This window comes from Fusarium falciforme, chromosome 1, assembly GCF_026873545.1.
Source record: "Fusarium falciforme chromosome 1, complete sequence".
NCBI classification, from domain to species: domain Eukaryota; kingdom Fungi; phylum Ascomycota; class Sordariomycetes; order Hypocreales; family Nectriaceae; genus Fusarium; species Fusarium falciforme.
This window is the reverse complement of record NC_070544.1, coordinates 749,923-774,472: the sequence shown is the minus strand read 5'-3', so window position 1 is coordinate 774,472 and position 24,550 is coordinate 749,923. Positions and strand designations below refer to the sequence as shown.

The 24,550-nt window shown below is 53.5% G+C and overlaps 6 protein-coding genes across 6 annotated transcripts; 2 read left to right on the top strand and 4 right to left on the bottom strand.

Annotated features, from left to right (window-relative positions):
- Positions 1-451: 451 nt before the first annotated feature.
- NCS54_00017100 (Hypothetical protein) lies at positions 452-935 on the bottom strand (the record flags this gene model as incomplete). Its single annotated transcript, XM_053145827.1, has 2 exons — positions 452-869; positions 919-935. 2 exons carry the CDS (start codon positions 933-935, stop codon positions 452-454), a joined length of 435 nt encoding a protein of 144 aa, XP_053001802.1.
- Positions 936-2,976: 2,041 nt separating this feature from the next.
- Positions 2,977-7,806, top strand: NCS54_00017000 (Hypothetical protein; the record flags this gene model as incomplete). The annotated part of the gene is made up of 2 exons (XM_053145826.1): positions 2,977-7,539; positions 7,591-7,806. 2 exons carry the CDS (start codon positions 2,977-2,979, stop codon positions 7,804-7,806), a joined length of 4,779 nt encoding a protein of 1,592 aa, XP_053001801.1.
- Positions 7,807-8,658: 852 nt separating this feature from the next.
- On the bottom strand, positions 8,659-9,846 carry NCS54_00016900 (Hypothetical protein; the record flags this gene model as incomplete). The annotated part of the gene is made up of 1 exon (XM_053145825.1): positions 8,659-9,846. The coding sequence occupies one exon, from the start codon at positions 9,844-9,846 to the stop codon at positions 8,659-8,661; it is 1,188 nt and encodes a 395-aa protein (XP_053001800.1).
- A 3,182-nt stretch (positions 9,847-13,028) lies between these two features.
- On the top strand, positions 13,029-14,183 carry NCS54_00016800 (PAP2-3 domain-containing protein; the record flags this gene model as incomplete). The annotated part of the gene is made up of 2 exons (XM_053145824.1): positions 13,029-13,390; positions 13,439-14,183. 2 exons carry the CDS (start codon positions 13,029-13,031, stop codon positions 14,181-14,183), a joined length of 1,107 nt encoding a protein of 368 aa, XP_053001799.1.
- Positions 14,184-14,642: 459 nt separating this feature from the next.
- Positions 14,643-15,843, bottom strand: NCS54_00016700 (Hypothetical protein; the record flags this gene model as incomplete). The annotated part of the gene is made up of 2 exons (XM_053145823.1): positions 14,643-15,580; positions 15,639-15,843. The coding sequence occupies 2 exons, from the start codon at positions 15,841-15,843 to the stop codon at positions 14,643-14,645; spliced, it is 1,143 nt and encodes a 380-aa protein (XP_053001798.1).
- Positions 15,844-17,462: 1,619 nt separating this feature from the next.
- On the bottom strand, positions 17,463-19,437 carry NCS54_00016600 (Hypothetical protein; the record flags this gene model as incomplete). Its single annotated transcript, XM_053145822.1, has 4 exons — positions 17,463-17,524; positions 17,577-18,404; positions 18,453-19,023; positions 19,075-19,437. 4 exons carry the CDS (start codon positions 19,435-19,437, stop codon positions 17,463-17,465), a joined length of 1,824 nt encoding a protein of 607 aa, XP_053001797.1.
- Positions 19,438-24,550: the final 5,113 nt, after the last annotated feature.

Below are 24,550 nucleotides of genomic sequence, written 5' to 3'. Positions count from 1 at the left end.
ATTACGAAGGATATACCTAAGGACGCTCTTGTGTTTTTCTGATTGATGAAACAAAATGGGCAATGTCTCTCTTTTTGTCTGGTTTGCTGTTAGGTAGCGAAAGACTGCGATGGGTTTAGGAAGTCTGAATTGAATGATGCAATGCATGAGGGTAGATAAGATAATTGGGAACCTGTTTATGGATGTTAGTTCATATGATGAGAATAGACTAGTACTTTTTGTACTATTGGTACATTCATTACACGACTCCTGCTCTTGATCCATTTGTGAATGATGTGTGTGCATATGAATGCTATATGATCCTATTAGTGGTCCATCCAAGTTATTCCTTTTCTTGGTCCATTCATGCAATGTATCGAGCCCATGGTGAACGCCTTGCCATGATTACCGTGCTTCCGTGTGAAGCCTATAGCTACTGTAGATCTATAATCCAACCAAGCTGTCTGGTCCATCACAGCCGGACGTATATATCCATACAATCAATCCTCCACTCCCTCTTACCCAAGAGGTTCCGCAGCCACTCAATCCCCAGACCGGTCCACTCGGCCCTCCTCGCAGCAAGATCCTCGCTGGCGGCCTTTGCGATAGCAGAAGCCGTGGTGTTCACCATCTCAAAGACGGTCGAGTTGAAGTCGACGGCGGCGTCATCGGCCTCGGGAATATGGGTCGGGGTTCCCGGACGGGGGAGGAACCAGTTGCTGCCAAAGTCGAAGAAGCAGCGGTCGGACCAGTTGCAAGAGGTCAGGAAGAGGATGAGGAGGAGGATCGAGCAGTAGACGCAGGGGCGGTTTAGGAAGTAGGTGCAGATGAAGAAGAGGAATATGAAGGCGGGGGATGCGTTGGTGGGGATGAAGAGGAGAGGGAGCCAGCTGGAGGAGCGTTAGCTTGGTACGAGGTGAGAGGAGACGGCGAGGTTACCTTCGGAGGCAGAACATTTTGGCGGTAGCGGGTTGAGATTTGCGCTAGGAGTCTGGAGAATGGCTGAGATAGCGAGAGGACGGCCGGGTCACGCTATGGGAGGCGGCGCGGCATGTGAAAGGAGGATATTCGGGAGGCGGGCGTAGGAGGGCAAGATGAAGACCCAGCGAGAAAGGTCTATGTCGTCAAAGAGTCTATACGGCTGTAGGATCTGAAGCGCGTCGTCGCGCGTGGGCGCATGCCAAAAGCGATACTGAAATATGTTGTGGCGATGTCAGAGGAGGGACCCGAGGCTTTGGAGTAGCTGCGACTGAGGAAATGCTGGACTTTGTTGGTTACGTCGTTTTAGAGGGCGTGCCACATTTGGACTGATTGGGTTTAGTGCGGCTGCGGCTCTTGGGGGACCTTCAAAGTGCCGATCAAGGTCGATTAAAGTTGGGGCGGTCTGGGGAAGATTTACATGAAGTTATCGACAACAGTGGTTTTGTTTGTTATCTGTTAAGGACTTTCTTTTGGGGAATATCATTAGGAGCAGTCACTTGAGCCTGTGGCTCTTGGTGTTCTGTATGTATAACAGTTGGGAATGTGTCGTGGCTGTTGGGGTAGCGGGGGCCGGGGACATCCAGTGACGAGACGCTGAGTCTTAGCAGATTGCACTACGAGATCATGACGAGCTACACTCCATACCAAATGACATGTCTGTACACAAAACGCAGATAATTATCAAGTGCGCCGTTGCACGCAAACTTCAGCCGACTTGAAACAACTTTCCATCAGTATGACTCAAAAGAGAAGTGGAGAGAGGTGGTGGTGGTGGCTGGCCCGGCAGCTTCACATCCGCCACAGCATGCACGTCTTAATTGCTGCTTTCTAAATCAGGGGACAACTTTTCCAGCCCAAGGCCAGAGATCATCTTTCTTCCATGCATTCGTGTCACCAATCGCCGCGTGCTGTGTTCTTTTTTGTCTTAGGAATTGTTAGGTCGTCCAATGAAATGGCGGGGAAGAGCTGGGTTGACAGTTGGCAGCACCCAACTTTCTTGGCCGAACCGGTTCACTGAAACGCCCTCCATTACAAGGGGGCTTTCACTTTTCCCCCAACGGCTGACTGTCCAGCCACAGGGTCTTGAGCATCGCGATTGGGAAACTGGAGCTTCATGCGAAGCTGTTGGGTTGGGTTTTCGTGAAAAACGCCCATGCGGATAATCCGTTCAGCCGCTGGCGCTCGCTTCCGCCCGCAAAAAGCAATTCACCTCAAGACAGAGAGACATGAGAAAAAAAAAAAGATTCAAACTGCCTGACTGACCACGCTGGCCAGCGGACAACCAACCATCCCAGATCTACCACGTCACTCTCGCTCTAGCCCCAAAGTTGCTGCTGCGCTGCTGTGCCGGTACACAGTCGGGGAATAGTGAGGTGGGAACATCCCATCGGAATTGCCTGGGCCTGGGCTCGGGCGGCAACGCAACGTGGGCGCTTTGGGCTGCCATCAGTCGGTGCGTCAATGTGCGTGGGCTGGTTTCCTCCCCATCTTTTCCCATCGCCAGCCTTTTTTTTCTTCGACCAGCTAAAAAACCAAAAGTGAGGCTGCTTCCTCAGGCCGCCCACCCGCCGCCATCAAACAAGCTGTAGCGTAGCGGTCGGTGCACGGATACACCGTCGCCTTCTGCCTTTTTGACACCAAACACCCCAAACTCTTTCATCATCATCACCGCGCTTCTGCAATCTTTTCCCCTCTATCCTCACGAACCTCCTCCCCATTGAAGTTGACGGCACATAGATTCACCTCTTGTCTCTTTCTGCCGCTCTTCTCCTTTGCGCCTTCCTCCCCTTCTTCTCCCTCGTGGCTTGGAGCTCCCTCGGAATCGGATCGGCCCGTCTTTGCTTGCTGCTTCGATCCAGTCTCCGCTTCTTTTGGGCTGCCCTTTCGCCTCACCTTTTCCCGCCCTCTGACTCTTATCTTTAATTCACCTACCCGTTTCCTCCACCCGCAACTCAACCACGCGCGGCAGCTCTCATTGAGTCCGCCACCGCCACCAGCTTCCTTGGCCTACTTGCCATGGACAATCTGGACATGCCACCGGCTCCCACGCCGCCCGTCAACAACATGAGCATGCCCTCCAGCACGGAACGCACTGCCAACCTGCTCAACTTGCTCAAGTTCAGCGGTGGCCCGGGTCCCTCGCAGCTGCAGAACCAGGCTGCGCGCGAGCACGCCCAAGCCCACGCTCAGAGCCAGCAGCAGCAGCAGCAGCCTCAGCAGCCGCAGCCGCAGCCGCAATCCCAGGACGATGACCGCCAGTCGCCCGAGCCCCAGGAGCAGCAGATGTCTCCGGAGCAGCAGCAGCTCCAACTACAGCAATTCCAGCAGCAGTTTCAGCACCAGCCTAGTATCATTCAGGGTCCCTTTCCTGCTCAGATCCATCAGCCTGCTCCCGCTGCAGCTGACCCTACCGGTCTCTTGGCTGCTTTGATGCGCGGCGCGCACGAGGCCGAGGAAGCCAAGCAGCAGCAACCCCAGCCGCCGCAGAACTCCTTCGGCAATGGCTCGCCTCCTGCTGATACGCGATCCTATCTCCTCAACCTGCTCAATCGCCCCAAGCCGAGCCAGGGCGAGCAGCAGCCTATGCTGACCGAGTCGACGCGCTCCAACAACCTCACTCCGCAGTCTCCCGAGAATACTGCTTCTGAGCCTGCCCGCTTCCAGGGTCCCTACCAGCAGCACCACTATTCTCAGCAGCAAAGCTTTCATCCGCCTCTTGTTAACCCCTACTCGAACCCTCAGCACTACCCGGCCGAGTCGTATGCCGATGCCGCACACCCGCCTTCCAATGCTACCGAGTCCTACTACACGCCTTCGCAGGAGGCGCCGGCTGATGTTTCCGCTGCTCTCTACCAACAGTTGATGGGCAGCTTGCAAGCTCAGTCGTCTCCTCATAGCCACGCTACTCATTCACCCAGCGGCTCCATGCCCTTCCAAATTCTGAAGAAGGATTCGCCTGCTGCTTCGCAGCACTCGATGCATGGCAGTGACCGTGGTAGCTATGTCTCTCCCCATCAGATTCGTCGCAAGGCCACTCGCACTTCGTCTCTGCACTCTCACCCGTCGATGAAGCACGGCACCCCTCCCACTTCCGAGTTCGAGAACCACGTTCCCGTCGAGCAGACCACCGAGACTGTTGCAGAAGCCGTTGAGGATATCGCCGAGCAGGTTGACCAGGATGCCCGCGAGGCGGTGGAGCGTGCGGAGCATGAGCAGGCCCAGGCTGAAATTGCCGAGGACCTTGACGACATGCTCAACGCCAAGTCCGAGAAGGAATTCGAAGACAGTGCTCAAGCCGCCGCTCAGGCTATCCAGGCTGAGCTCGACCGCGACGACAATGAGGATATCCTCGAGGATAATCTTCCATCTGACGTCGCCGAGACTGTTCGAGAGATTGTGGATGAGGCCGCCCATGGCGTTGCTGATAGTTGGGAGAGCGCTGATCAGGATGAGATTGTTGTCATTGAGGAGAAGGAGACTCCTCCCGTCAGGGTCTTCAACTTCCCGATGAAGCCTTGGATCTCTATCACTCTTCAGGAGGAGGGCACTGAGCCTCGCCCTCTGTTCCGTGACGAGACTATTATGGATATCGCTCGTCTCAAGAAGGAGTTTGACCAGATTGACCGCAACCTGTACACCGCCACCGAGAACTACATGGCCTACGGCATGTCAAAGCAGGGAGGTCTGCGTGTCATCCGCCAGGAAGATGGCAAGGACGCCAAGATCTTTACCGACACCAAGGATCGTATCTTCAACGTCGCCATGTCTGTCACTCCTCCTGACCACAACGGCGCCCACCGGGAGGCCATCATTGGTACTGGTATCAGTGGCACCGTCTACTGGGTCCAGATTCGCGAGGGTGAGAAGGACCACATTGAAGATGCCCACATGGAGCAGTACGGTTTTGCGCTTCCTCCCATGAGCTCCCAGGAGGGTGATGCCCCTGGTGGTGTGCTCAAGACGCGTGCTCGCACTTCGACCAACCACCCCGAGTACTTTGCCGTCGGCCGTGGCAAGTCCATCAACCTCATTTGGCCATCCTACATCCTCCAGAACAATCTGTTCAAGCCTGGCCATGATCGAGTTGTCGACACCGAGACTCTTGCCAAGCAGTGCTCTCTGAAGATCAACACTGGCAAGGCGGGTAAGGATTTCACCTTCAGCCAGGATGACACTGTCATTGTATCTCTTGACAAGTCTGGTCGGGTCAAGTTCTGGGATGTTCGAGACCTGACCGCCGTCAAGGAGGACTCCGACCCGCGTGCCCCTATGCCCGCCCAGACCTCTCTCGAGGTCAAGGAGCCCCTCATGACGCTCGCTACCACACCCGAGGGCGAGAAGGCCTGGCCCACCTCGGTCTTGCTACTGGACAAGCAGCGACCCTATCAGAAGCGCTGTGCCCTCCGGTACATGATCGTTGGTATGAAGCAAAACCACACTCTCCAGCTCTGGGATCTTGCTCTCGGTAAGCCCGTGCAGGAATTCAACCTCCCTCACAGCAAGGAGTCGGACGCTGTCTGCAGTGTCATGTATCACCAGGCCACTGGCATGATTGTCATTGGTCATCCTACGCGCAACTCGATCTACTTTGCACACCTCTCAGCGCCCAAGTATAACCTGAAGAGTGTGTCTCAGGCTGAATACATCCAGCGCCTTGTTGCTCAAGATGCCTCGATTCCCCAGCCTGATAGTACCGCTGTCATCAGTGGCGTCCGCGAGTATTCTTTCGCCAACCGCGGAATCCTGCGCAGTCTCGACATCCTCGGCACGCCCGCCATGGTCCAGGACGTCGACGAACCAACTCTCTTTGAGCTGTACGCCATGCACTCCAAGGGAGTGGCTTGTCTTCTCGTGAAGCAGACTGAGCTCGGATGGTCCAAGGACAACAAGGTCCTCGACGCTGTCGACGCCGTCAGCCAGAACGTTGTCACGGTTTCCAAGCTTAAGGCGCCCCAGCCGGCCGAGCCCGTTGTCCCTACCAGCAACGGCGAGGCTACGGTCCGGGTTGTGAACCGTGGAGCTAATAAGGATACGCTCCTCGCCACCCCGCAGAGCGACGCGACCCAGCGTGGACCCGAGTCTGCCCAGGCCGTCAAGCTCAAGAACGAGCCGAAGGAGGCTGAGACGCCTGTTCAATCGGCTAAGGAATCACAGTCGGAGAAGCCCGAGCGCAAGTCTCGGAAGAAGAAGAACGCCGCCAACCAGGGCGATGCTTCAACCAACGGAGCTACTCCTCGCTCTGGCAAGGACGGCAAGGGTGCAAACAACGCAGTTGCCCCCGGAGTCACCCCCGAGGCGCTCGAGTCTGCCATCTCTGGTCTTGAGGCTCGCCTCAACGCCAACATGGCCGAGACTCTCAAGAACTCGTTCAAGAACCTCCACGGCAAGATCGAAGAAGATGTTCGTGTTCGAGATGAGAATTTCAACCAACATCAGCTTAAGCTGCTCGACATGGTCTCTGAGGTGCTTAATGAGAACACCCAGAAAGTGTTGGAGGCCCTGATCCATCACCAGTTTACTGAACTGGTCATCCCGGCCATCGGCGAGAAGGCTGGCGCGGCAGTCACCGACCTGCTCAACAACAAGCTTCAGCCCCACGTTTCTTCTTCTGTCCAGAAGGAGATCCAGAGCTCCCTGCCTCACGCGCTGAACAGGTCTCTGCGCTCTGGCGACTTTGTCAACGCCATTTCTGACCGAGTTGGTGCTACTGTTGCTACCAGCATCCAACAGGAAGTGTTGGCGACGTTGGCACAGCGACTGACGCCTACTTTCACTAACATCACGACTCAGGCGTCGCAGCGTGTTGCCAGCGAGCTACACCAGCAATACCACGAGCAGTTTGAACAGATGAAGGCCCAGCATGTTGCGGACGCGGCCAAGATCGACCAGCTGCTGTCTTACGTCACTCGCCTAACAGACATGGTCTCGACCATGGCGGCTTCTCAGTCGTCTCTTCAGGCCGAGTTCCTCAAGTTCAAGCAGCAGCCCGTCCACGAGCTTCCAGGTGTTCCCCAGAACACCGGTCACGGACAACACAATGTTCCTCATCACGGCTACGCCAACTCTGGTCCTCAGAGTCACGCCCAGGCCAGCCACGCTGGCAGCTACCACCCGAGCCAGGCCCCCAGCCAGCCTCAGCAGTACATGGGAAGCCCTCAGTACATGCGCGGATCACAGCAAATGACCAGCCCTCAGGCCTCGGCGCAGGCTTCTGAGTATGTTGCCCCAACAGCCAGCGTCAGCGCTCTTGCTGGTGCATATGCCAGTCAGCGAAACCAGACGGAGCCCGAGGCGGATCACGACTTGATGCAACGCATCAGAATCATTGAGCAGGCTATTCAAGAAGGACGTTACCAGGATGCCATGATTCAGTGGATCCAGAGCGGACGCGAAGAGGAGATCTTCCGCCGATGCCTCTGCCGGTTCCCTGCAACCAAATTCGAAAACCTGCCGCCTCTGATGTTGCTCGTTGTTATTGCCACGATCTCTAAGGATTTGAAGCCCAATGCTCGTTTGAAGGAGGAGGTTGAGTGGATTGAGATGGCCCTTAGAGCCTTTGCCAGCAATCTTCCGGTCTATGTAAGTTATGGTGTCCCTGGTTGGTTGGTTGATTGAACTAACACAGAATAGGAGTGGGAGCAGCAAGGAGCTAGGGATGTGATCAAGAGCACAACCCAGACCATGCAACTCCTTATCGGCCGCATCCAGCCTCTCCTCGGTGGAATCCAGGATGGCTTCCCCACGGATCCCTTCCTGGCGAACCTCGAGAGAACCAAGCTGGACTGGATTGTGCGAACTTCTGAGCAGGTTCTGGACACTTTCGGCGCCCCGAGACGCTATGAGTAATTGGGATGCTAAGAGTGAACACGACTTGACATAGATTCTGTGAAGAATCCTGATGGCTCACACCATGGCGATCTACGTGACGGGCTCGATAGAGTTCGTGTGTTTATCCCGGGATTGTTGGAGCTGTCGAAGAAGCGGGCCAAGGAGACGTGGCCCTTCATGACAGGCACAGACAGGTCATGATTAAAACAAAACAGTGTACATCTCAGAGAGCTACCGTCACGGGGCATTTGGGTGAACCATATGTGATGGGACTTGCTTGGGTTGATGGACATACATGTGCTGCATTTACTAGGAAGTATCTGGACTGTCTTTCCAGCGGATCATGCATGTCATTGTCATTTGGGATTGCATCACGCGAGCACATGCATTGGAGGAAATGTTTGGTTTTTTCTTTCTCTTTCCTTCTTCACATTTCTGAACGTTGCGATGCCATGATACCCCAGGGAAAGGGGGGAGGGACGGACAAGGGGAGTGAAGGATTCTTGAAGCTTATGTATGAGTTGATAGGGGGGTGAATGATAATGAGGGGTGTTGGAATGATTGATGCATATGTTTTGTGATGCTTGGTGTGATGGTTTCTTATAGAGTCTTGATGGAACTAGGGTTATGAAATCAACGGCCATGATGTCTCTCAAAACTTGTCAACCTGGTCATCATTGTTCACTGTGATAGTTGTTGAAAGTCGACATGTTGATCATCAAATGCCAATCATTGATTGATAGAAAGCAGAAGTCTAATGTAAACCCATGACTTTTCCATCTCCAACTTCTGACCCTTGCGGGTATGCCTCTAAACACCAAGCTCCAAGCAATGCAATAGCAAACAAACACCTTCCCTCTCAGGGCAACTCTAGTTGCTCTCAAACAAACTCCGCACATCCCTGGGTCCATGCCCAATTCTCAAGTCCACATCCTCCATCTCATCCTCTTCTCCCGACCAATCGTCCTCGGGCTGCGTGAGCATCGTCCTCGTCCACGCCAGATCAATGGGCGAGACACCTTTGCCAATGTCTTGCCAGGCTATCAGCTTGGCCTTGCCGGCTTCGACACGGAAGGTGTAGTCGGTTGGACTGCTGAGGTCGTGTCCCTCGACATCGACGTTGTGGTTCTCAACGGCTCGCTTGGTGGCTGCTCGAGAGAGACAGCGATGGCAAGTTGAGCAGTCGTCATCACCTTCCTGTGAAACGCCAACTTCGCTATACCGCATCTCGTACCATGAGCATTCTTCACCCTGGCGTCCAAGCAGTCTCCAGACGTCCTGTGCGGTGAGCTTCTCCTTGTCTTTGAAGCTGTATGTCCACTCAGTCCGAAGTAGGAATCTCCCATCCACAACCTTGGGCTCAATTCGACATGTGACGTTCTTCTTGAGCCCACCGACATCACGCATCTTGTCGCGGCAGATGCGAGGCTTGAGCACCTCTTCGAGGTACAGCCTGTGCTTCCAGCCGAGCTTGTCCTTGCCCAGGCGAGTGTACTTGAGGGCGAGTTCCACGTGTTGGCTGGTGAGGAAAAAGTGCTTTCGCCAGCGGAAGAGGTTGCAAGATGTGTTGTTGTCGATGTTGACTCTCTTGCAGTTACCGCTTACTGTCGAGAGAGGACGGTCCGCGAGGTGCATCTTGTGGATCTTGACGCACTCGTCACAGACCCAGTAGTCGACGCGGTCCTTGGCCAAGTTGGCGAGATAGTCGACCCGCTCAACGTATGGGAGGTTGGCAGGCTCGGGGACCTTGAGGATGTTTCTCATGGCCCGGCACGTCTGGGAGAGAACGGCCTGCGTGTCGAGAGGGAGAAAGTCAACGACGCAGAGCAGGGCAGAAGGGTCGAGCTTCTGAAGGATATGGCAGTCTGGACGTTGAAAAGGTTGGTAGAAGTCCTCCTGCTGCTGCTGGAGCTCACGCTTGGCGGCTCGTCTCTTGTAGTCAGAGCCTTGCTGGCAGGCCTTGTCGAGGCGGCTGCCGCAGTATCTCTTGTGCATCTTGGAGATGGAGTCGCAGGCGACCAATGCCGTCTTGCCAAAGAGTTGCTGAACGTGATTCATTGTAGTGATTGTGATTGACGGATGGTGGTATAAAAAGTGATGGCAAGAAGGTATGCCGTGATTTGGAAAGTGTTGTGTCGAGAGTAGAGCTTGGTGTATAGTAAAATGAGTAGTCTGTGAGATGAAGCTGTGATTGATGGTTGTCTGTCAAAACGTGAAGATGATGGGGAAGAGCAGTTGTTTTGGAAACAAAGCCGGAGGGGAGCAGGTTATTTATGCCCATCAAGACACAGCCCGGCCAGGGCGCAAAGTTTGATGCTCTACTTTGTTGATTATGCTTCAAGGTTGTTGAGGAGAATTTGAGTCATTGTTGCTGGGTGACAAGGATAGTCTTTTTGTGAATATGCCCGAGTCTACGAGTTTAAAGAGGTCAACGTATGAGTCTAATGTCCATTGAGTTTAATTGGGGAGATGAGTCGATTCTCTTCGAGGCTTCCAGGGGGTTGACTCGAGATGGAGGACAGAAGTTTAGGAATTATATACACTATCCTTGAGCAGTTCCATGGCCAAGATATTGAGGTCTGCCTCTGAAGGCTTTCTGTTGGGCAGCTGATCATTCTAATCGAGAAGGCTGAGACGGAAATCGAGCAGTCTAGCCAGTTCATCGCTCTTGTCACCGTGGGTTAAGACTAGGCAAGTTTCTCTTACACTCCCATATACTGACTATTAGACAGATTTTCCAGCATCAAGGTATTCTAGGCCGAAATTATTGACAAGGTTGGTACCCATATCGAGGCTAACATTAGTCTTTTGCCCTAGGTTCGTTGAAAGCGATAGCCATATCTTGCCCGAGACCGAGCTAGAAGAGCAGGTCCAGTAGGACTACGAGGCAGGCCTCCCCCTCTCAGGCAGCGACCATCGCAGCAAAGTCTGATCTTCTCAAGGGGACTTTTCTGGGTTTCAGCGTGATTCGACTTGTTTCGAGAACCATCCGCTTCTCAAGCTTCCCGATTGTTGAGTCGGTGGGTAATAACACCAAGTCAATCAGCGGCTCTCTTTATCCACGGTGCCGAAGAGGAGAGGGAGCTTGGTTGGTGGTTTGTAAATAACTAACATTTCTTTATTTCTTGTCGATTTATTCACCAGTATCTATGAAACATGGTCTTCATTGCACTTTAATAATCGAGTCTTGGTAGGAGGCCTGCCCAAAGGGTCAAGATTGGTTTGGACTTGTTTGTAGCCTACTTTCTATCTATTGATGATTGGCATTCCATGATCAGCATATTCATCCTGTCAATAGCTTTCAACCATCAAAATGATGAGTATTGGTGAGACTTGGATCAAGATCCCTAACTATTGGGCTGAAAGAGTCTCTGGTATGTCTAACTGCGTCCCTTTTATTTCTCGGGACTTGAGGGGGCAAGGCTTGGCCAGCAAAGCCCGGATCTTTACTTCTTATTCGTGAATTTGTGGACTAGCAGCTGTGGAACATGATGGTGTCTGATGTAGGTAGTCTGACAATCGAGTCTTGATGGTGGTGACTGCAGCCAATCAACATCATGATACAGCTTCATTCACCGCAACTGAGCCACGACAAGTCAGATATATACCAGACACAAGTATACCGTAAGCCAGAGGATCATCCTAGGATGACTACATATACATTTGTAGTAATTGATCCGCGGGAACAAGCATGTGCCATCATCAGTCCACCTCACAACTCATTCAACTTCGCTCTCGGCAAATATAAACAATCCGACGTTCAGCTTTCGCACTCGCAACCCGAGGAGAACGAGCGAGCTTACTGAACGAACCAATCAGGTGATTGCATGTACGACTCTTCCTTGCTTCTTCGGAACCTACGGATATGACAACGTCCTGCACGGACCCCAGTCCTTGTCTTGGCCCTTTACTTTGCCAATTGAGCTTCTTCTGATCCGTTGTTGAAACGCTCGCCAGTGACATTCGTGTTGCTTGTTTTGAAGCTTCTGTCAGACAAGCTTTTCCTCATGCAGTCTGTGTCAGCCCTAGGATAAGGGGGCTATTGCAACACCCTTCCGCTTACACACAGACAGTCGAAATGCGGAGTTGGAGACAAGTCCGCAGGCTGGGCAGGGGCTGTGTATGAGTTGATGGTGGTCATGTCATGCCATGAGCAACATGCCGAGGCACACACAACTGATAACAAAACTCCCCTGGTGTTCTCTTTTTTGCATCGCGATCGACATCATGGATGCATGACAGTAGGAAAAACGCCGTTCCCGCGGAGAGCGCAAGACGGCGTTTCTACTACCGGGCCGCCGATACGTTTAATCTCGGAGGGACGGGGTTGTATTCAAGGCCGAGCCGCCGATGGGGCAACATATCCACTACGGCTTTAACATTCTGTGCCTGCCAAGATGAAGAAGCTCAATGTCTTGATTTCTTGGAAAAGATCCTAATGAAAGCTTGAATTGTAGCCAAGAGTGTATACTCTTGAATCTACCCGCCACACGTGCAACCCTACCAGACTTGATCTAGCGGGCCAAAAGGGAATCTTTGTGCTTGGGGTTGGTGACACGCTTTCTACGTCAACGACTCATCGTTAGCGTCGAGCGGCAGTTGGATACTGTACCTTTCATGGGGGCCAGCCCGCTCGGGCCCATCCGTGAGGAAGCGAGGGAGGCTCTCTCGTGTGATGTATGTACTTGGAGGGAATAAGCTTATCGATTCAACCTCGAGAACAACAGGCTTAAGAAGCCTACATGATGCAAGTGAGAGTGTCAGACTCGACAGCCAACAAGTTGTATCTATACAGCCAACAGCATACCCATACCCAAGCCATGAAACACGCGCGTATAACTGCGTAATCGACCACGCGAGCAGACAAGTAAAGTACCGGAACCCCGGTCAATCAAAGTCCACCACCCCCTGCTATTCTCCGTCGGAAGGTAGACGCCCTCTCTCCCTAGGCGAGGGCGTGCATACAAATGCGATGCGATGCGATCGCATTGCGTGTGTGGTTGGTGGTCAGGTCCAAGTAAAAAAGTAGGTTTGCATCGCCAAGTGTCTCGTGCCTTTTTTCCCCCTTCCTCTTCCCTTTTATTTACTCTGACTGTATCTTCTTTCATCCATTCTCTTGGCTTTTCATTACTTCCTTTTTCCCTCTGCACTCGTTTCTAGATAAACGGGGGATTAGGTCTGGTATTAAGAATACATCATCGACTCGAGACATCTCCATTCCTTGACAGAAACTCCAAATCATGCCTGACAACCTAAAAAACGTCGTCGAGCCAGCCTGCAAGTCCCTCCTCCTCTCCCTCAACCTCAATCCCCAACCAAAAAGTAATAACAATTTCCCTCTAGTCATCGTCCTCGCCTTCACAGCAGGATGCCTCATCAACAGACGCCGGAATGACCGGAAAGACTATGCCGACTGTCTAGAGGATGATGTCGAGGCAGGAGAGGCCTATGTCGACTCTCCGCCGTTGAAACCGTCGCTCCTCGCACAACCCGAGCCTTCCGTGAGGAGGAGGGCTCCTAATCTGGTGTTTGTGCTGCTGTCGAGGTTTTTTAATGCGTTTCCGTTTCTGATCGAGATTTGGTACTGGAACATGACTTATTGGTGTGTAAAATTGTCCATCTTGAGAGTGTGGGTTGCTGACAAGTGTAGGATATATCAAGGTCTTAGAGCCTTTTCTGCGAGAATGATTGCTGGCAACGAAGCAATCTTTACCCGCGCCCAAGAACACGCCCTCGAGATTCTAGATCTAGAACATCTCTTTGGCATCGACATTGAACAGCGCTTCCAGTCGTACGTCATGACGCAGCAGGCGTGGCTCATGCCCTACCTCGCCAGGATCTACTACTCGCACATCAGCCTCGGCGTGTGCTTCCTCGTCTACATCTACACCTTCCTCCCGCCGAGCACGTTCCGCCGCATTAGGAGGACTATTGCCGCCGATAATGCTATTGCGTTTGTCATCGTTACTGTTTGGAGGTGTTCGCCGCCGAGGTTGCTGCCGCAGGAGTACGGCTTCGTCGATATTCTGCACAGCAAGGCGGGAGGCGCAAACGCATGGAACAACAACAGGTTTCAACTCACGATAGCAGCCATGCCGAGCTTGCACTTTGGAACTGCACTCTTCTTTGCCGTCTGCATGTGTCGATTCTCTCCCCACCGGTTCATGCGTGTGCTTGCACCTCTATGGCCCGCCGCCATGATCATCACCATCGTCGCTACGGCAAACCACTTTCTAACCGACGCTTTCATCGGAGCTTTGGTACCTCTTTTGGGATGGAGGTATAACCGCATGGTTCTCATCCTAAAGCCTGTTCAGGATTTCATCTTTGCGCCGTTGATCAGCAGGCTGGACCTTGTTGATCCCAACGCGAGGGTAGTGCCCAAGGCGCTGTGAACAAAGTATAATGTCAATATGTTCTTGTACATGCATATACATACATCTCTAACGGCCGAACTGTGCGTGCTTTGGGTTTCGCTTCGGGCCGTTTCGTTTAAAACGTTTGGGTTTGGATTGGGTAATAGAAGGTTTTGCGGCGTAGGCCGAGGTACCGTTTTTGTCTGTGTGTTGTGGCACATTGTGATGTGCGAATGCTGTCATCAGATGCAATGAAGGCATAGGCAAGGAGCTACCATTTCATGTAAACTAAAATGCTAGATAAAGGAAAAGGTCAAGGGCAGATAGAAGCTGGAATGCTATACCCCCTTAACAACACCAACGTGATCAATCTGAGACAACACTTATAAGTCAATAACAAACAAAACAATCTGGCTCTACATTCTACTCGTATATCATAATCTAACCCAAGAATCTCAATCTATCACTCTACCATTCATCACTCTCCTTGACCTTCATCTACTCCTTACCAGCAACCCTCACGACAACCTTTCCAAAGTGTCCCCCCTCTGCCAAAAACTTGACCGCCTCGTTCGCCTTTTCCATCTCAAACACCTTGCTCACCACGGGCTTGATCTTGTGCTTTTCGTAGAATGCCACCATCTCCTCGAACCGATCTCGAGGACCGTTGAGGATTCCCTTGAGCGTCACGTTTCGCCTCAGTGCTAGGACACTGACACTGACCTTTCCTCCAGTGTCTTGCTCTTCTTCTTTTCCGGATAGGTATCCGATGCAATTGATCAGCCCCCCAAAAGCAACACTCTCGAAAGACTTGCGCAGCGTGCGAGATCCACCCGTCTCAAAGATAATGTCGGCGCCTCGACCGTTGGTGGCCTTCATGACGGGATCTTGCCACTCCCAGTGCGTGCGGTAGTTGATGCCCGTGTCAGCGCCGAGGTCCTTCTTTGCGCGCTCAAGCTTGTCGTCTGATGAGGATGTTATGATTGCGTCGAGGCCTGCTGCCTTTGCGATCTGTAGACCTGCGACTGATACGCCGCCTGTGCCCTGAAGGAGCACTGTTTCCTTCTTTTTGGTGCCGTCGGCTGGTTGGCCCATCGGTCGCATGCCGTTGATGCACATCCAAGCTGTGACGGAAGCAATAGGCAAACAAGCAGCCTCTTCATCCGACATGTATGCAGGTGCTGGGACGAGTCCATCGGCTGGGAAGCAGCGGTACTCTGTCAGCACGCCGGGCAGAGGGAGGCCGAGTCCGGAGGCGAGATCGGCCTCGGTGACTTGACCTGTGAGATGCGTCTGGTTGAAAATAGACATGACGCGCGTGCCGACCTTGAGTCTGGATGACCGAGATACGATGACAGTGCCACACATGTCGGAGCAGGGCACGAGGGGGTTGCTGTCCTTGATGGACATGTGGTGGTTGTAGTCACCAGCGATGACTATACTCTGTTAGCACTCGACCAACAACTCAGCATACCAACCAAATTATCAACTCACCTTCAGTATCGCGATAGTTGAGAGCCACAGCATGAATCTTGACCAAAACCTCCCCATCCTTGGGCTCAGCAACAGCACCCTCCCCAAAAGTCATCTTATCAACCCCATCCTGCGCCGTGGTCCACTGCCTATTCGTCTTTGGCAGGGCCACAGCCTGAGCGGTAGATTTGCCAAACGGCATGAAAGAAGAGATTAAGCTCGCCATGATGAAAGATGACAAGTCTAACTTCTCTTACAAGAATGATGTCGTCACTGTTTGATGGATAAGGAAGAGAGAGGTTACCCTATCAGGAGTGTTGATGCCCTGACTAGACCGCTTCAGGCATCAGCTGTTACAGGATGGATGCTTGCTATTAATAAGCGGGAATATCAGCTCGGTTGTCAAGGATTACATCACCAGAGGTTAATCGGCTGCAGAGCTGGAATTAATGGAAAGATGGATGCTCTACGTATGCCTAAGGTTGCGGTGGTACATGGCATTAACTTTGATGCCGCTACTGAATTGGGTTGAGATCTCTGCTCTACCTAACAATTCACAGCGGAAAGGAAGGAAAGTTCTCCAGGCAACAAACAACAAGGCACTTCACAATGGATCTCCTTCAAATGAGTAGTGATCTGATTCCTTATACTGCTTGAATGACAGGCCAAAGCCAAAATGCTTGCCATCATCAACAACCTCAGCATTCACCTAAACGTACACATCCAAAACAACTCGCTTGAACAAAATCACACAACGTATGTATTTCAACAAATGCCAAACAGGCATACATCATGCAACTCAAGCATGCATCTGCACCTCTCTCTCTTAACTCGTCTCCATTTGCCATGCATACTCGACATCTCAAATGCATTCCCAGCCTCCACCATCTGCAGATATCCTCCAGTTCAACAAATGCAGCCTCACAAACACCAGAAACCCTCTTCGCACTCTCGTGGCATCTCGCGTCCAGGCAGATCCAGAATTAGTCGAGAGGCCAAGAGATTTCACTCCCGTACAAATCCATAACAAAAACAAGAAAAACCAGCGTAAATCAACAACAATGCAGAAATTCCAGGGATTGTAACTTTTTTCTTTTCCAGTCCAACTTGTGTTCCTCCTATCCATCTCTCCTCCCATCAACCCTCTCGGCGCTCGAGTCGGGACTCTCGCGCCGTCATGTGTTCGTCTTCGTCGTCGCCGTCATGTCACGGGCGGCGCCCAGACAGGAATTATTTGTTTGGTGGGTATAGTAGTAATTGTAGTCGCCGAGGCAACTCCTCCCATCGCTGGCTGACGCTTCGCACAGCCTGATGAGGAGAAGCCGGTGTAGCTGTCTAGACGTAACGTCGTAAAAGCGTCATAATCGTCAAGTAATGGTCGTAGGTCTTGTCGGGGTACATGTGAGGGTATTCCAGGTTATGTTATGCCCGCTGGCATACGTATCGTGCGTGACCTTCCGTTGTTTGGTTGCCCAGTGTTGAACAGAGTCCTGTATCCTGATATGATATCCCATTTCCATACTCTCTCATCGGGTTGGCATCATCATCAAATCGGCCACACTTCAGGGGCTGCAGCTGCTGTTGTGCCGTCCCCATCCACGTCTCCAAGGTCGTAAAAAAACATTCCCACGTAAAACTATATGCAATGGGGCAAACCCTGAGGTGTCGGTATTACAAGTCGTAAAAACAAAATGCTGTGCTGTACTGTGCTGTGCAGTGCAAATATCGGAATGCGTCGTATTCATTGTCGTCAACCCGTAACTGTACGCGCAGAGCTACCTGGGACCTTCGAGAGTCCAGGTCCGTCAGGTTGTGGCCCAGTGACAGGCCTAGGGCGACACACAATCAGTGATATCGCGAGGCGTTGGTGGAGCTGGAGCCCACTCGCGCACCATTGTCTGACGAATCTGTAGAGAGTAAGTTCATGCTCAAGACGTTTCGTGTCTCAGGTGCACATACCGCTGCCGCGCGCAACGTGGCCGTTAGCACGACGTCCGGAAAATCCAGCAGTCGTCTCCCACTCGGGACCGCGGGGCTGTCGCTCAGGTGCACCCTTGGAGTTGCTGCTGGGTCGCTGGCTGCCAATCGCACCAGGGGTGCTTCGTGCCTGGTTAGGAATGGCCCCGGAATCATATCCCAGGTTCAAGCTGCTGAGGCTGCCGAGCAGCGCCGACTCATTCTTGGGACCAGGAGTACCAGAGCTGCCGGGGTGGCCAGAGGGGGACATGGTGCCGCCCATGTAGTCACCAAAGCGAGCTGTCGAGTTGGTCATGTTGTTCATGCCAGCAGGGGCGAGGTAGCTCGAAGAAGCCTGCGAAGGGCTAGGCGTAAAGGACCGAAGGTCGGCAAAGCTCTTGGCGGCGCGCAGGTTGTTGGGGATACCGTTGCCGTCGGGGCTGCCGGGGAGCTCAAGCGTTGGGCCCTGGCGTCCAAGCACGTGCGAGTAGGTGCTGCTGGCGGCCCGGGTCTCGCGATCAGCAGCAAAGTCAAAAGTAGCAGCACGGCTGAGGCCACGCTTGTGCATGTCCAGGCTGGTGGCGGGCTGGTTGTGGATGTTGGCTGTGGGCGAAGGTTGCTGTCGCTTGAGGACGGTAAGCTGTCGCGAGTCGGCCTCGCCAATAGACTGGTGCTCAAGACCCATGTGATGCGCAAGAATGTGAATAGATCGTCGGTGCTCAGGAGCAATGCCAGGAGGGAAGACCAGGATCTCGCGGGAATCATCGCGGCGGAACATAACCAGCTCGGTGTAAAACTCGAGAGTCTGAGGGTCATTCAAGTCGATATCTCCTGCCGGAGTTAGCACCATGCATTGAGTTTGAGAGACATTTGACTTACCCAGATGAGAGGTACCGCCCCTTTGCTGCTGAGTTTGCGAGAGACCACCTAGAGACTGAATGGAGCTCTGCTGGTGCAGCATAGGGGCGCGGTGCTGCTCCTCAAGCTGGCCACGGCGCTCTCGCTTCTCACGCTCAATTCGTTCCCGCTCAGCCTCAGGGAGCATCTTCTTGTATTCGACACGAAGCTTGCGACCATGGACGTCCATACCATTCATCGCCTCAATCACCATGCGAGTGTCCTCAGCGGACTGAAAGTTGGCAAAAGCCAGACCTCGGAAAACACCGTTGTCGAAATGATAGTTGAACGCATAGGGTTGCGGGAGATGCATCTCCAGCATTATGGAGGCAAGGGTCTCCTTGCGAACCGCAAATGGAATGTTCTTGATCACAATAGCCGTAGGGATGAGCTGGTCGTTGTCCGAGGTTGTCGATCGAAGATCGGTCGGAGAGCCGTGAGAGCCGGGGTGGTCAACTCGGAGACCACCGTTTGACATGGGGTTGTTGTTGATCCCGCCTGAAAAAGGCTGAAGACCTCCATGGATGCCAAGACCACCGTGGTCAGTCCAGTTCTATCTCCGCGTAAGCTTGGCCACGTCACACATCATGGTGAAGTCACATACCTGAGGAAGAGCTGCTCGTCGGTTTACGCTCCTCTGTCGGCCGGGGCCGTTGACAGCGCCGTTGACAGTCGCGACTCCGCTTGTGTTGTAGCTCCAGGCCTGGCCATTATCCAACATGTATCCCTGCATCCCACCAGCCATGCCATCCATACCACGGGGGTTGTAGCCTCCACCAAGTCTCTCGGCGGGATAAAGGGCGGATGAGCCTAGGGGAGCATCGAAGGGGCGCTGTGACTGGCGAGGAAGCGAAAGACCTGCGGCGAAACTGCCGGCGGCGGCATATGTCGGCCTCGACGAGCTAGGGGATCGACTGGTCGACGTCCCGTAGTCGAGGTAGCCCATATCGTGTGGTTGTTGTGTCATGGTCCTTACTGACTCCAGCGTGACTAATGACTGCTGTCGTACCAGCAGGTGACTCTACCAAGTATCTTGAATGCGAGGATATATGCAGGGCGCCTTGCTCACTGTGCAGGGCGAAAATCAAGGTCGCGGGGTATCGACTAGGTTTCGGAAACGATAGATGGGTAAAAATGCGGCATCAAATCGTTAGGGCTCGTGGGTCCGAAAGTCGTCACGGTCGTGAAGCGGTGAGGTCAAGAGAGGGATGGAGCGAACTGGACACGGGGCGGATGACGGGGTATGATGTGCTGCCTGATATATCTCGAGCTGGCGAGCAAGCTGGATTGCACGAGACGCAGCTGCGACGGCAGGCGACAAGCGACCGAGGGAGAGCTTGTAAGCGGTTTGGTTGGGTGGTCGGTGTGAAATAGAGACCGGGTCCAGTTGAAGCCTCAGCCAACAAGAACAGCGCGACGGTCGAAGAGGGCACTATTGGGTATGGTATCCTCAAGTGGCGACAACGGGGGTGGTCAAAGAAATACTGTACAGCCAACGCAATGAAGGAGGCCGAGACGAAACGAGTCCCTGGATTTGGGATTCGAGAAGAGTGGCGGAGCAGCGTCAGAGCGTCACGGTTTGATCGCCTGTCGGTCGGTCGCCGGGAGCCAAGATACTCCGTACGCAGGTAGGTAGTAGGACTTTTCTGGCTGGGACTGAGGGAAGCAGGCCGAAAAGAAGCGCCACCAACGAATAAATGTGACTCGCGAAAAGGGGGTCAAGGTTCGCGCGGCCGCCTCGTCCTCTTTTTTTTTTTTTTCTTCTTCGGAACCCAAACTCGTAATTCGTCGGCGACAGAGGGGGGGGAAGCTTGGTGAAGCTTTTTCGACGAGTGAAGAAGAGGGAGGAGGGGAGGTCGTCGACAAGAAAAATCGAGAGCACGAAGGAGGAAGAAAAGAGGAGGGAGGGGGGAGGAAAGAAAGGAGGAAGAGATGAGATGAGGATGGGGACCAGTGAGTTTCTAACCAAATGTATGTCCGTGATGATCTCTGGAACGGGAAACGGCGGACGGGAGACGGGAGACGGGGGGGTCAGGACGTGGTTGGGGAGGTGACAGCGGTTCCCGTTGCGTGGGAAATAAAATCGGATTGCCCTCTGCAGAGCCTGGCCTGGCCTGGTCTGGCACGAGTGGAGGCGGTTTTTTTCTTCTGGGATGGGATGGATTGGACTGTACGCGGACGGGGGGTGGGATGGGGTGCACCGTGTGACGCGGCAGGGACCAGGCACTGTGGTCCCTGGAGCTTTCCAGCTGGGAACCTCAGTATTCCACGACTGGCAGCGCAGACGGCCCCGGAGAGCGCAATTTACTGTGGGCCCTCAGCGCTGATGTCTGCCAGAAAGCCCACTGTGGAGTCTGCCGTCCCCTGAGCCTGAAAGTACGGTAGAACTCAGAGAAAGGCTGGTTCCTGGCAAGGGACGAGAGACTGGAGGCATGTATCACGGTTGACAACCTTGGGTTCTGGCATGTCACGGAGATCGGTTGGCTGATGGATGCACAGAAGCCCCATTTCGACAAGCGAGTCAGCAATCATCCATCCATGGGTAGGCAACTCGCCTTGTCTTGCTGCTGTGTCCCGTCATCGAGTTGCTAGGCGCATTTCTCCTTTGTGGGGAGGGACCCCCCTCCACCTCGACACCTCACTCTTTTTTTACAAGGGGTGGGCGGAGGCTGGCCTTGGAGGCTCCTTTTCTTGGGTGGTGATGACCTGCGCTAGCAAGCTAAAGAAAGAAGCTACAATTTACATTTTCCGTCATCCGCTGACCAGTAAATCCTCTCGTAGCTGATGGGATTGGATGCTTGGCTGTGTTGTAGAGGCTGCGAGGTACTTCCCGCGTGACGGGTATGCAACGACGACAGCAGCTGAGGTGAGCTCTCGAGGTACAGAGTAGACATGTCCACTCCCTGACAGCCCAGTGCGAGCTTCTCTCCTGGTGGGTCGGATATGGGATGCTGGCGTGGACACAGACCATTGTTGTGTGAGTCTCTTGTGTCGGCTTCAACTAGACTAGATACCTACCCTACCTAGGAATATGCGTGTCTAGGAACATCTCGCAATGAATATTATGTTGTGCATATGTTGCCGCTGTGCATCTTGCCTCCCAGATCCCGCGTCACCCATGTTCCTCTCTCTCGCTTCCATGACTTGCGTAAACCTGGATGGACGACTCATTCTGGAGGGGCCCAGGCTTTAAGCCCATGGCTTTTTTGAGAATGACTCTACCGTCTGGCCTGACTCGGGAGGACCAGAGGCAGCCCGATTGACTCAGTAACCGTCGACTTCAAGTCCCGTAATGGATGCGGCTTGTTGCACAAGGTTCGACAAATGGTACATGTCCCATTGCCGAGGTGCATATCAGCTTTAAACCCATGTCCGCAAATGACCTCTTTTTGTATCTTTGTATCCTCACCACCACCACCACCGACGAATACCACACCATAGTAGAGATCTTATAATATTGACATGCACTCAAGACCGTCCGGTCTGAAACAGGGCTTCAGACTGATCGCAACGGTCGGCCGAGAGGCAGCCTGCACATCGTCTCATATTGAAATGACTGGGTAGCACCGCTGAAGCTGGGGGCGAAGAAAGGGGGTGATGAATGGATCGATGGGAAAAGAGTCGAGATTTACAGTCCCGCTATGCATGCTATTATTACAATTATTCCCCGACCGGGAAAAAAAAGAAGGAATTCTTGGCCTCGCTCACGAAATCTAAACGATCATCTTGCGTCCGCTCCATCTTGCAGCTTCTGGCCCCCTTTCCCACGCGACCCGGCTTCTTCTCCCCGGTGCTGGCTAGTACAAACGCTGCTGGTTTTTTCGTGTAATTTACACTTGCGCTGGCACTACCTAGCACAAAAAAGATGGAACTTGCAGGTGTGGGATGAACACATTTTCTTCTGCTGTGTTCGCGGCGCGCGCGCGCTCGGGCTTCTCTACTCCATATCGAGATAAATCAATGTCTCTGCTTGCTTTGTTTCTCGAGAACAGTGAACCTCTGCGTCGGTGCCGGATGTGACAAACACAGGCGAACGCACTTTTGCCGAAACTTCCATTTCCCACAGAGGGGGAATATGACAAGGAGAGGGGATGCTGTATTATCAGGGGAGAGGGGTCTTTCAGTTGCAGAGGAGATTTGAGATGCCTCAATTAAAATGCATATTAATGCAAATCGTTCCAGCTCACATCCCGTCCATGTCACGGCCACGTGTATGTAGACGAGGCACACACACACAGATCCAGGTGCGGCTCGGACTTGACTTCTTCTGGATCTCTCCAAACCCGCTTCATTTTTCCCCCTTCCTTTTGCACGGACGTTACTTGAGCCCGTCGACGTTGTATCCGACCGGATGCAGGGCGACTGACGTGACTCTCTTCCTCTGCAGATTTTCGAATTTGTGTGTCTCTTGTTGTTGCTCAACAACAAGCCTTCCCGAATGCCAGCAAAGCGGCCCGTCGGACGGGAAGCCAATCATTCATGCGCTCAGACTTGGTTGTACAGTGTGAACTCTCTTGGCTGTGCCTCTAGCTTGGCATTGAGTGGTGGGCTAGAAACAAAAGAAAACATTAGGAGATCCCTATTGCCCGTAACCTAGGAGACGACGCCCATCTTTTTCGTTTTTGCATTTCTCTAGTTCGTATGTGAACATTCACTCCATTGTCCACAGCAAAGCACAAAAAGACTATCGTCACAACACACACACAACTCAGATGATGGATTACTCTTCGGTGCCCCCTTTTGCTTGTCCAGAATTGCCCCTCTTTCTACACCAAGTCTCCAAGCCGGGGTGATCCCAACCCGCCCGCCTGGGCCGTCCTTTCAGGGGGCCTGATCTTTCAGGGGGTCCTCTCCCCGGTCCTTTGGGTCGCCGTTCGTGTCCCATGTCCCAACCGCGAAGGCCAAGGCCCGGCCGGCGGTGGCCCTTAGAGAGACCCGGGTCCCTGGAGATTGGCCACCTGGGTTGACGATAGCTGGGAGAGGGGTCGTTGAAGATGGCAAAGGCATTGGATGAGAGGCGTTGGCATTGTTGCCTCTGTGGTCCTTGTCCCTTGATCCTGTCTGGCTATCCAACGACCTTTCTCAGATGGCGGTGGATCGCACTGTGATGAGACAGCTAGAGATCCATCGTATCGTGAAATCGTCACGGAGTAATAACTGTGACAAGTGATTGACAGAACCACCGTCATGGTCGTCAATCACCACTCGGCCGGGCCCCCCTCATCCATCAACATCATCTCCTTTTCCCCCCCTCGTCGGTTCAAATTCGAGAAGCTCACTAGCGCGGTACGCCCTATTTCGCCTCGCCCGGGCGTCGTTCCCCTAGAACCGGAGGGTCCTCTTTGCTGGAATCCTTGGGAAATCATCAAGCATCCCCCGGCGCCATAGCCTCAATCTCTTTTTGCGATGGCGCCGCCGGTCGCTCTCGGCTGCTGTCCCCTCCCGGAGATGGCGGCTCCAGAGTCACGCGGCCTTGGCGCCCCTGACTTTGTAAGATGAACTCTTTGTTCGAATTCCTCCAGAAAGGGCCGGCAATCGGATGCTATCCGCGGGTTGCTGTGCTGCCACTCAAATTAGAGTGCTGAGTCTCATTGCCCACCACTCTGAGCATCACGGGAGCACGTGTCTTGGTAAACCTGGTCAACCGCACCGCAACGCGGTCATGCGACGTCCTTCACAACACCCACCTCTATCAAGTTGACCCAGTTACGCTTCTTTCTTGGATATCATGGCATCACATCACACCGGTAGGTCTGCGTCCGCCCTGCACATGTAGCAGCAAAGGAGCACCTGCTGGGCCTCTCTCCTGCTTGGCGGGGGATCGACGTCAGCCGCACCCATTGCCCCATCCATGCTTTTGAGCCTCACGGCTTGCTTCCAGGACACATTTGCCACCCGAGCTCCGCTTCAAGCAGGTCCTGGGCGAACGCCAGGCACCGACGCCCAAGATCTGCGTGACGCCCAAGCGAAAATCGTTCCCAGAGTGCCAGGCCGCCGGTCATCGACCACGCTGCTCTCTGCAGGCCTCCCGTGTTGCCGCCCTCCCGCTCTTGCATATCCTGCAGGTTCGGCCGTCCGTG